The 12113-nt window shown below is 43.5% G+C and overlaps 1 protein-coding gene across 1 annotated transcript in view; it reads left to right on the plus strand.

Moving 5' to 3' along the window:
* The window catches only part of LOC137163019 (complement C4-A-like), an 88159-nt gene extending 76718 nt beyond the window's left edge, over nucleotides 1–11441 (plus strand). The window contains exons 39-41 of the mRNA XM_067563039.1: nucleotides 40–123; nucleotides 9724–9856; nucleotides 11206–11441. Coding sequence (XP_067419140.1) covers nucleotides 40–123; nucleotides 9724–9856; nucleotides 11206–11347 — 359 coding nt within the window. The 3' untranslated portion in view covers nucleotides 11348–11441. The remainder of the gene's footprint in view (nucleotides 1–39; nucleotides 124–9723; nucleotides 9857–11205) is intronic.
* The last annotated feature ends 672 nt before the right edge of the window (nucleotides 11442–12113 follow it).

The raw sequence follows: 12113 nt of genomic DNA on the forward strand, positions 1-12113 counted from the left end.
ATTTGCATCCTTCCTCACACAATTACTGTCCTGTTGCAGCATACCAAGTAAAGATCCTTGGAATCACCCAAAAGAATGCTTTCGATTACCATGAGAGTGAAATCCAAAGAATACTAAAAGCCAGTAAGTATAATAATGTTGCATACTTTGCATTAATTTACAGCAAAACCTGGCCTTCTCCTAGAAAAGTAATTTTTTCTGCCAAACCAGTGGCATTCTAAGGACAATAATACACATTCAGTAAGTAGTTCCATTTTCTATATTTTAACAGAAATGTTCAGGCCGTTGTACTAGAGAACCAATGAAAAATCTGTTTGTTTTAAAGGCAGGATTGAGAGATATTTGCTAGTAATTAGGTATAACCATACTTACAATGAATGAATATCAAAATATTTCAAGTTGGAATTCAGTGTAGAGTAATCACCCAAAATCTGAATAGTTATACAGACCATCCAAACCTCTTTGAGTCTGTAAAGTAGGGTTGAGAATCTCATGAAAGCAGGTTTTCTAGTGAGATTTCTAGGACTTCCATTCCTGTCCCAGCTAGGAATACCCAGAGATCTGTCTTTCTCATGCTATTTCAGCACATTGTCAATTCCACTCCCAATGGGAAACAAAAGTGGTGAAAATATATCTAAACATTTCAGAGCCTCCAAACAGTTTGGTTCAAATGAACCAGCAAACCTTTCCAGAAGACTGGAGGAATAAAATGCTGCCCGCTATGAGCAGTACATATTCCTTCAGGGAGAGAATACCAGTGGAGAGTTTTATGATTAGATATTTTCACATTGCATACCAATTAGTTTCTCTGAAGGGAAGGCATTGATCTTTTCTTTTCATAGTGGATGCAGTTTGTTGTTTACTGGCTTTTACCAGCCAAGAAGAACATGGATTTGTTTTACAGCTAGTGGCTCAAATATTTCTCAAGGTTTCTAGGACCTCATTGAGTGTGATAGAGTTGAACTGTATTCGGGTCGTGCGAGGTTACAGCTATTTGTCCAGTTTGGAGTTTCCTGTCTTTTAAAAGCTTCCGCTGGATTCAGTTGATCATTCCGATGTGATAGGATGCGAGCTTTTCACAGTGGTTGGTGCTCAGCGCCGCTGGAGGGATTACGAAGTCCGATTAGCTGGTAAACTATTCAGAGTAGCTCCTCCAGCCTGGATTTTGTACCTGTGATGACAGAAGAGAAGATTTTCTTGCTCCCATTGCTGCAGTGGCACAGTCCTGCAGAAGACTTTGTGCTGATGGTCAGTGGGTTCAGCGAGCAGGTTTTGTGCCACCATCATTCTAGTCCCCCTCCTACACACTTCCATCTATTTAGTTCATCAGTGAGTGCAGAGGGGGCTGTCAAGCTGTCCTGCAGTGGCTCAGGAGTGTGAGTACCAACCTCAGGGCACAATGTGAAGAACCAAGGCACAAACCCCAAATTGATGGTGAGTTTTGTGCTTAGACTTCACCAACCAATTATCAGGTTTAAACTCTTCAGGCACCGTACGTGGAGTCACAGATAGTCTCCTTGGGTACGCTGATCTATCTTGCCACCCAGGTCAGTTTACCTTTGTGGGATTATCCCTTACATCAAGGATCACAGCAATATTCAGGTTACTCCCAGTCCCAAAGAACTGGTCATTTAGATCAATTGCAGCTTAGGGGTATGTCTACACTGTGGAGTGAAGTCAATTTAATTTCAGTCGACATTCACCTGCCGAACTTATGAAGTCGGATGAGCGTGAGCACAACACACTCATTGCATCGGGGGATTACGTCCCCACCAGCCGTGTTTGCAATGATAAGCAAAGCAGTTCTCCCATGATGCAACATCCTCCCTCCCCCTCCCTTTTTGTCCTAAACAGACGAACATTTTTTGCACCATTTTTCAAACCCCTATCTCTGCCGTGCATACTCCATTGCTGGAGAGGTATAGAGCCCGCTCAGCTCTGCACTATCATGGTGAGCATCGCAAATACCTCAACACTTATCCTGCAGGAGCCACAGGGCGGAAGATTGCAATGTTACTCAAGCTTCCTTGCTACAAGACATAGAATGAAACAATTCCTGTTTGCTGCTGGCTGTCATGCAGCAGCTGCATTCGGTGGAGCGCTGCTTCTGGTCCTGGGAAACAAGCACTTAGTGGTGAGATCGTATCATTATGAAGGTCTGGAATGAGGATCAGGCGCTGTGGAACTTTTGGATGCGTAAAGCTGCTTTCCTGGAATTTTGCACAGAGCTGTCCTCAGCCCTGAAATGCATGAACTCTCGCTTGGAGAAGCAAGTGGCCATCGCTCTGTGGAAGCTAGCAACACCAGACTGCTACAGGTCAGTTGGGAATCAATCCACCATTGGAGCTGTTGTGATGCAACTGTGCAGGGTCATTAATAGTGACTTTGGGAAATATACAGGACATAGTGGACGGGTTTGCTGCAATAGGGTTCCCAAACTGTGGCAAGGCGATAAATGGCACACATATCCCTATCTTAGCACTGGACCACCTTGCCACAGAGTACATAAACCGAAAGGGATACTTTTCCATGGTGTTGCAGGCCTTTGTGGACCACAGGGATGCTTCACCAACATCAGTATGGAGTGGTCTGGAAAGGTGCATGATGCATGCATCTTTAGGAACTCAGGTCTGTTCAAAAACATGCAAGCTGGGATTTTCTTCACTGTCTGAAAAATAACTATTGATGATGTTGAAATGCCAATAGTGATCCTGGGAGACCCTGCCTATCCCTTGCTCCCCTGGCTAATGAAGTTATACACTGGGCAACTGGACAGCAATAAGGAGCGATTCAATAATAGGCTCAGCAGGTGGAGAATTGTGGTGAATGTGCCTTTGGATGTTTAAAGGCGTGCTGGTGCAGTTTGCTCACTAGATTAGATCTTAGTGAAAGCAACATCCCAATAGTTATCTCTGACTGCTGTGTGCTCCACAATGTCAGTGAGACAAATGGGGAGAAGTTCCCATTAGGTTGGGTCATGGAGGCAAATAGGCTGGTCACAAACTTTGAGCAGCCAGATACCAGTGCAATGTGAGAGCTAACCGCAGAGCGCTGACCCACAGGGAAGCATTAAAAATCCATTTTTGTAATGAGACACAGTAATGGGCATCACCTATCCGTGCTGTGCCTTCCCATCCCATCCCCCACCCTTGCATTACTGTCCCTGCATCTCCCCTTCCCCCACCACCCACTCCCATGCTCATAATAAACAAACAGAAATGAATTTCAAATAAGTATAGTTTTATTGCTCATCCTTAACAGTGGAGGGAAAGGAAAATAATTTACCAGTTGGCAAGCATTCTCATGGGGCTGTTAGGGGATACAGAACCAAATTTGTCTGTGCAAACAGCAAAGATCCCACATCCCAGCAGGTTAGACAAACACCTGTCGGGGGCTGCTGCTGCTGCAGGAGGTGGGCGGTGGCAGTGGTGGCTACTTCTATCTCCGAGGAGTGTGGAGCTGAATTGGCTCTGTTCTCTGCTCCATGCACCCCCATGATCCATCTCGTACACCCCCCAGGGGGGCCTGCTCCCCACTTTGAGAACCACTGGTCTAGATAATACTTAGACCTGCTAAGAGTGCAGGGGACTGGACTAGATGACCTCTTGAGGTCTCTTTCAGTCCTGTGATTCTTTATGCAGGCAAAACCACGTCTCACCCAAAATCAGATCCTGCTTTGTTGATGTCTAAGACTATCTTCTGTGTCTCTTTGTTGCTGTTTTGGGTGAGGTGGTTGATGGATATATTGGCTTTAGGTACCTGTAACATTCCCACCCTGCAATCTGGACTAGTTTGTAGCTGTGTCACCCCAATTTCTCACTCCTGGGCCCTAACTTACCCTGCTTTGCTGTGTAAACCACTCACTCCTGGGTCAGCCCATGCCCAGGCTCCTGCGAGTAATCGGTCCCTGACCTAGTGAAGGAGCACTTCTGACCAGCCACTCATAGGATAGACCCCCACCAAACACCCCCAGTAGCAGATGGAACCCTGGGAACTGCCGTCTTGCAGGGTTCAGTGCTGTACACTGCACCCTGCAAGCCCATTTACATTTGTCCATCAATTTATCAAAGAAATTGATATGCACCAGCTCTGTCACTCTAAGTGAGGTCTCTGCACACACTCAATCCACATGCACTGCTTTAGATAAAACAAACAAATAAGTTTATTGACTACAGCAACATTTTAAGTGAATCTAAGTCAGATTAATATAAATCAAAAGATTAATAATGTGCCAAGGAGTTAGTCACAATCAACTAGAAGATAACTCGCCTCCTAAACTAAGATGAATATTTCAGTCTGTATTCAGCTTACCACACAGGCTGGTTGTGATGCCTCTAACAACCAGGCTCCCTCCCATCCTCCCTTCCCTGGGGGTAGATTCTCAGTCTTTGGTGTTGCTTAGAAGATGGATTCCAGGGGAGACTTTGAGACAAAGACGCCACAGCTTTTAACAAGTTTCCCCAACACCCCGTGGGGTCAGGTGATCGGCCCTGTCCAGCAATGGGCATGATTTCTTCCACTTGAGCCGAAGTGCTCACCGGTGCTTAGGCCAGTCCATTGTTCCTGTGTGCATGCCTCTGCTGGGCATGGAAACACAGCTTTGTGTTCATCTGCATCCATTCAAGCCATGTGAGACACACATTTGGGGATATGACACAGCAGAGTTTCATATCTGTACATATGTATGACATTGCAGGAAACATGCTACCATAACAATAATGTCATGAGCTTGCCAAAAGCACCTTACATGATCTACTTTGCATCAGACAATACACAGTTACACTGTAAGGGTGAACATGAATGATACACAAATCACACCCTTAAGGGTGTACATAGGGTACAGCGTGTCACAGTACCTCATTGTGCAAATTTTCCTAAGGAGTGGCAATGAGTGGTAGGTTCCATTACAGGCAAAGTAGTAGGAGAAAAGAAGAAGAGGGTTCTTAACTTGAGGGAAAATCCTAGTGAAGACAAAGCAGTCTGTAGTTTTCACAGGAGTTAAAGGTTGGAGTTAAAGGCTCGGCTCTCTCTCCTACTGATAATTGGGATTTGAGAGAATGGAGATCTTTGGCTATACATTCACTGCAGGAAGTTGGAGTTCCAGCTCTCCAGATTCACGGTGTTGTGTCTTCCAGAGAGTTTGAATGATGGTTCTTATAAGGAAAGAGCTGATTCACAAGCATGATGGTATAATAAATCAGTGTGTGAGAGTTGGGGAGCGCGTAACGGGGAACACTTTGTGTGGATACATTTCATATCAATTTGATTATTATAGTGGATTACAGGACGTGTTTTGGATTAATGTTTGTAATGTGCTCTGAAAGCCTCAGGGGGATGGCACTTTGAAATGCAAAGTCATACTGGTAAATAGTAACCAGCAGTTCCTTTTTATCAGTTTTGTAAAGTGTGTTTCTCTGTAAGATTCTAAAACATGAAGGAGTTGTCCTGCTTAAATTATACCTGGATAGTTCTGACTCTTTGATAATTTGGAAAAGTCTGAGCTTTGTAAAAGTTTATAAGAAACAGTGAGCGAGAGAGAGAGAAACAAACACTTATTGGGTTATTGCTCAAATAGTTACAGCTCCCCACAGATGTGAACTCTTAGCAGGCTACGGCATGAGTAGTGCAATTATCTACAAGCCATGGGAATTTTAAAAACGGATGGCAGTTTAAATACAATGGGTGTGAGGCAAAATTACATAATTGCTCCAGTAAGCAAGCCTGATCCATCTTTGTTTTCCTTTGCATTCCTAGCTGTAAGGAACACTGAGTCCACTAGGTGGCATAGATGCTTCACAAGCCCTGCACTGCATGACAAATCTGCAGCTCTTTCTGTATTACTCAGAGAAGCAATGCACATGTAGGACAGTATATATTACTGAAAGGCTTTTTTCTTTGGATTTGAAATCGTGTATGTGTGTAAATTAGTGAATAAATAAGATTCTCTTAGAGATGGGCTTTAAAGGTTAATATTATTCCAAGACACGCTGATATCTTAGTAGCTTTGAAATATTCAGCTTTAGGATTAGGTTTTATATACAGAACTTTTCAGACTCATGATATCCTATAATACTTTATAGTGCAAAGACTGTGTAAGCAGCCAGGTGCCACTATGAACACAGCAATATCTTGCAAACAGCTTGGGATGCCTTTTAAATATTGTAGTTAATATTTGCATATGTGCCATAGTTATGCCAGCTATTTGGCATTGTATTCAGAAGAGGAATTTGGCCAGTACATTGGTGTTATCTGCTCTTTTCAAAACATACCATGAGATCTTAAAATTCCGTCCAGAATGTTGCTGGAAGTAGGTAGAAGTGACCTCACTTTTATGGCCTATCCAAGGGGCTGTCTTCACTGATGGCGGCAAATTCGCCCCCATCAGATTCTTTGGGATTGATTGAGCGGAAGTGAAGACCCGCTCAGTCAATCAGGAAGTCAATTTAATAAATCCACCCCCAGAAAAAGAGTAATGCTGCGCCGAGCGGGAGCGCATTTCCTGTCAGCGCAGCAAAGTGAAGACGCTGCTGTAAGTAGAATTTAGGCAGTCAATGGGAGATATGCAAGCTACTCTATGTAGCTTGCGTATCTCCTGTCGACAGCCACTGAATTTGCCTGGCCGCGTAGACCAGGCCTAAGGAACAATACAGTGCAGCACCATTACCAACACTGCACTGCTATGTGAGTATTTTTTGTGTGTTATGTCATGCTAGTCACTGTGGTAGCTGAACACCTTCTCTCACTTCCTAAAGGTAGGATCTCAACCCCTGCAATGAGCACAAGCCCATGCCCTGAAGCAGTGCTTGAACACCCATGACTTTTTGGCCCATTTTAACGCAGAGATTACAATCCCTGTTACAGTTGGGAAGTGAATGTCCTATGCAGCAGTTTCTGAGGGAATATCAGGATGTATCACTGTAGGGCAGGCCAGCAGCACTGGAAATTTATATTTTCTTATGCCTGCTACACTGAGTATTGAAACACTTGCATTACGTTTGCATGCTTTGAAGAAAGACTGTCAGCTTAAACCACTTTAAATGAATGACTGCTTTTGTTTTTTAAATAGACAAGGTGGGTGAGGTGATATCTTTTATTGGACCAACTTCTATTGGTGAAAGAGACAAGCGTTGGAGCTCCACAGAGCTCTTCTTCAGATCTGGGAAAGGTACTCAGGTCTGCACTAGGAAATTAGATTGATTTAACTACTTCAGCGGATTTTCCATACCTCTGAGTGATTGTAGTTAAGATGATCTAAGTACCCTGTGTAGATAGCACTAGGTTGACAGAAGATGCTTCTGTCGACCTAGCTACCACCTCTCAGGGAGGTTGTGACAAGATCCTGGGGTACAGCCTGGAACTGTGGGACCGCTGTGCCCCCTTAACTCCCCAGCCTGTTTTCTAGTGTGCAGGTATCCTGGCATTTAGCCATCAAAGCAATGAAGTGGTATGCCTTAGTTTCCCCTTCCATACAGTGGACCAGGTTTATTATGGCTTCTCTGCTATGGCAAGCTTCAAGACTGTTTACAGACACTAGCTGAGAAGCAGCATTACCATAGGGCTTCTTAACACAGGGTATATTTTTATTTACCACTCCTAGCATGTCAGTATAGACATAGCCTAAACAATGACACATTCCAGTGGTTTATTTGCGCTCAGTAATGTTTAGAACTATTCACATGTCCTTTTTATGAAGAACAGCTAGTTGCTTCTTTTATCTGGAAAGGAAAGATTTACAGCTTTGTACAGTTCTTCAGTCTGTGACTAGCTCTTGCACAGAAGGAAGCGTTGTCAAGTGGCTAGAACAAAGGTCTGGGATCCTGGACTCTATTCCCAGCATTTGCTTTTGACTTGCTGCATGATGTTGTGTAAGTCACTCACCTGCTATGCACCTCAGTTTGCCTGCCTGTAAAATAGGCATAGCAGTCATAGCCTCTCTGGGGTGTTGTGCGAATGGATTGATGCTTCGAAAGCACTTTGAGGTACTTCAAGATGCAAGATGTTACATAATGTCAAGGTATGATTATTGCCTTTGCTTTGCTTGGCAGCAAATGCAGTCGTCAGTAAAGCAAAATCATTTCTAAGTGGCCCATGATGCCAGCCTCCATGATTCTCTGGTTACATTGTCAAACAAGCATCTTTGTGCTTTCCGCCAACGCTGCCCCTCATTCTTGAGAGGAGCATCCAGTAAACATCTGCAAAACTACCTCATCATCCTTCAGATTCCCCTTTGCTGTGATGCCAACAATAAATGTGACAGTGACTCGGCTGCTGGTGTGCAGAGCCCACTGCCTATCGTGGTGACTGATGTTGTCTCATTGTTTCCTTTTACTTCTTTGTCTGTCTGTGGGTATCTATCAGTTACCTCTTGTCTTGTACTAAGGGTATGTCTACACTAGAGCGGGAAGTCGTAAATTCCAGCTGGAGGAGACATACCTGCATTAGCACTAATCAAGCTAGTGTGCTAACAATGGACGTGGCTGCAGCAGCATGAAAGAGGCTCGCTGCCATGAATATGGGCCTATGGGCTCAGATGGGATCGGACTTGGGAGGCATGACCCCACACACCGCTCACACCACTGCTGCTACACTTGGTATTTTTAGTGCACTAGGTTGATCAGAGTTAGTGTGACTATGCCTCTGTGACCGGGAGTTTACACCTTCCAGCTCCAGCGCAGACATACCTTAAGAGAAATCCCAGATGACATTTTTCAGCTAGTTCCACTTGGAAACTAAGTTTTGGAACAAAGCAATGCATCTGTTGATCTGTGGGTCCTGGTTTTCCAGGAGAACAGAGATCTGTAGAAATGGCTAGGTTTAAGAATTCTAATGGAGTCTACTGTGAATTTGATGGCGGCTAAGTAATTTAGCAGGCACTAAGCAGCCAAAGCCAATATTAATGTTGGAAACTTAAGCTTTATTTCCTAATTGTTTTATTTGGGAGGGGGAGTTAGGAGGGAAGTGCTTAGGCTTGAGAAGCCATTAACACAGCTTATTGCATTTCATTGTTATATTACCACATAAAATCCCTCACTGTGTACGTGCAGTGGTGATGAATGGAATGCAGTGGTGACAAATATCCTACATGCCAGAGGATAAAGTGAGCACGGTCAAATATTTATTAGTAGTAATCAACCCTGGTAGTGCTCAGTGCTTTAAAAGTGAGTTAATAAAATGTTAGGACAAAAAATCTACTTCAGATTTGAAGAGTGTGTGAAAAGACTAGGCTAAACTTTCCGCTGCACGAGCTCATTTTAATTAAGCCTTTCTGGCCAGGACACCAGACAGCTGGAGGACACCATTTTGAAGAGCATGGAGGACACACCATATATGGGAGGTCCTGCTGTATGGCGCAAAATAGTGTTCTCCACACCGTAGGGATCGCAGCACCCCGCCCCCATCTGCTGAGGGTGCTACCCCAGTTGGGGCCAGGACCCACAGTTCGGGAACTGCTGGGCTAGACTCACCGGTGCCCTGCACCCTTATGTGTCATTTACACCAGTGCCAAGTGGCTTTAAGAAGCTTTTAAAGGAGACTGGAAATGATGTACACCTGCTTGGCACAGGTGCATATGACTCCACAGGGTGCAGCATACCGGACACTCTGACCCTAAAAGTTTATTTTCTTGTTGAAAAAGCCTAGTTCTTATTGTGAACACCAGAGACTTTTTCTCTTTACTAACTCAGACAGAAGCGGTTTATGGCGCTTTCTTTGTTTCCACCATAGCTGGTGATGAAACCATCCAGGAAGGTGATCTCCGGCAGTTCCTAAAGCGTTCATCTTGCGAATTAAAGGTGGAGGCTGGCAAACAATACCTTCTGATGGGGAATGATGGACAAACCTTTGACTGCAACAAGAAGTAAGTAAAGTGCATCCTTTATAAGCAATAATGACTGCCATTGCAAGGTCTATGAGCAGTTATTGAACTGTGAGGTGACTTGTGAGTCTGAAGTGCCAAGATCTATTATTTTCCGGGGAAGTCTACAACTGAGGTGTACTGTTGTTATTAAAAATGTTCTTTATAAAAAGGACTGGGCCAAATTTTGAGGCCCTTATTCAGGTTCTAATTCTGCTGCTCTGGTCCATCTGCAAAATATGCAACTGAACCGGCACAATGGTCTTTGCACCAAAACATGCTGTTGCTTGACCCAAGCAGGTAGCTGCCCAGTTAACTATTTTGTATGCACAGCTGCACATTTGCATGCTAGCCAGACACGCATATTCTGGAGGCTCAAAGAAGACTGCTATTTTTGAAAATCTGGCCCTGATCTGTGGTATCATAACTCTCTTTAAGAAATAGTGAATGGGAAACTATGGAGTTCGCTATCTTGAGAACCCCTTGAACTATGTTTGTGTTTGTAAAACAAATTTGAATATATATACTTTTTGTAAAGTGTGATTAAAAAAACAAACAAAAAATGCCATTGCTAAAGGGAAGCTTGTGCTGTGTATATGGGGACAGAACAACCCTCAAAAGCAAGGTTGCTTCCACTGCATGAAGTAGAGGTTTGCCTAAATAAAGACTGATTAAAATCTGATGGCCCAGTTCTGGGGCTACTTGTGGACTAAAGTCCTGATCCAAAGCCAATTGAAGTCAATAGCTTCCATTGTCTTCAGTGGGCCTTGGTTAGGGCCCCAAAGCATTTCTCATAATGTTAGAGGTTATTTCCTATGGTGCTTTCTCCAGTCCAGTTTTAAATGGCTGAAGCACTATGGCTTTCACCATCTTTCTCGTCTGCTACCAGCTAATAGCTCTCACTATATGTCTCCTGAGATTTTGCCTAAACATTCCTTTGCTCCAAATTTATCCCATTACTCCTGCTATGTACCCCCTTAGCAAGTCCTCTTGCTGAGCTGAGGAATCTCAACAATTCTGGTTTGTGTGATTTTTCTTTTTTGTCATTTCCCTTTGCAACATTTTGAACAATCCCCAAAACTCAAAGTGAAATTTAGCCCCATTTGCCACATTTACCCTGGTTTAAACCCCAAATCATAAATCAGCCTAGGAGCGTCCTAATCCAAAACTTGTTCAGATTTGAGCAAACTTGTTGAAACCAGATTCATGACTTGTGCAACACCACAGACCTTAGAGTTGTTAGCCCAAGGATGAATCAGACCTCACAGGCTTTATACCCTTCACACACTTATAAGGAAAGTTATATTTCAACATTAACTAACTCCTCCTTTGTTATTGTAATTGTTACATAGGATGCAGTACTTACTTGATTCACAAACTTGGATAGAAGAGATTCCAGATGGTAAAACGTGCAAAGCCACCACTCGCAGAAAAGCCTGTGCTCTCCTCCATGATTTTATGAATAAGTATGAGACAAACAAATGCAACATTTGAAACTTGGTGTCACACAATATACCCCATACCTGTAGTGCTAATCTTTCCCTTTGCTGGAATGACCCATAAAGCATTAAAGTTCTAGGAACGTGTAAGAGAGCCTGTTTTGTTATTGTGTGTGTTTCTATGAACAGCTGCATGCTCCCTAGAAGGGATTTATTACTGTGTGGGGATACTGTGGCAAAAATTTCAGCTAAATTATAATTTCAAATACACAAACCTTTCCTTCAGACACAGACTAAGGTCTGGTCAACACTAGAAAATTAGATCAGCATAACTATGTTGGTACGGGGTGTGTGAAAAAAATCACACCCCCTGAGCTGCGTAATTAAGTCAACCTACATCCCTGTGTAGACAAACCCTAAAAAATAGCAAAGAAGATGACACCTCCCTTTAAAGGATATGATTTAACCCAGGGAAAGAGAGAGAACTATTCCCAGACAACAGTTACCGTTACTATTAATTGTAGTATTTGTTGTCTGACTCTAGTTCATACAGCAATAGTTAGATGTGCTTAACAGCTGCGAAACTGTAGTGCTTCAGTGTAGACACTACCAACACCGATGGAAGGGATTCTCCTGTCGGCGTAGGTACTCCACCTCCATGAGAGGTGGTCGATAAGAATTCTTCTGTCTACACCAGGAGTGTAGGTCAGCATAGCGACATCTCTCAAGGAGGTGGATTTTTCACACCCCTAAGAGATGTAGCTGTACCAATGTAAATTCCTAGTGTGAACCAGGCCTTAGGTTATGTCTACACTACTACT

Source organism: Emydura macquarii, unplaced genomic scaffold (genome assembly GCF_026122565.2).
Source record: "Emydura macquarii macquarii isolate MOO-44397 ecotype Brisbane River unplaced genomic scaffold, CSIRO-AGI_Emac_v2 contig_2473, whole genome shotgun sequence".
NCBI lineage: Eukaryota > Metazoa > Chordata > Testudines > Chelidae > Emydura > Emydura macquarii.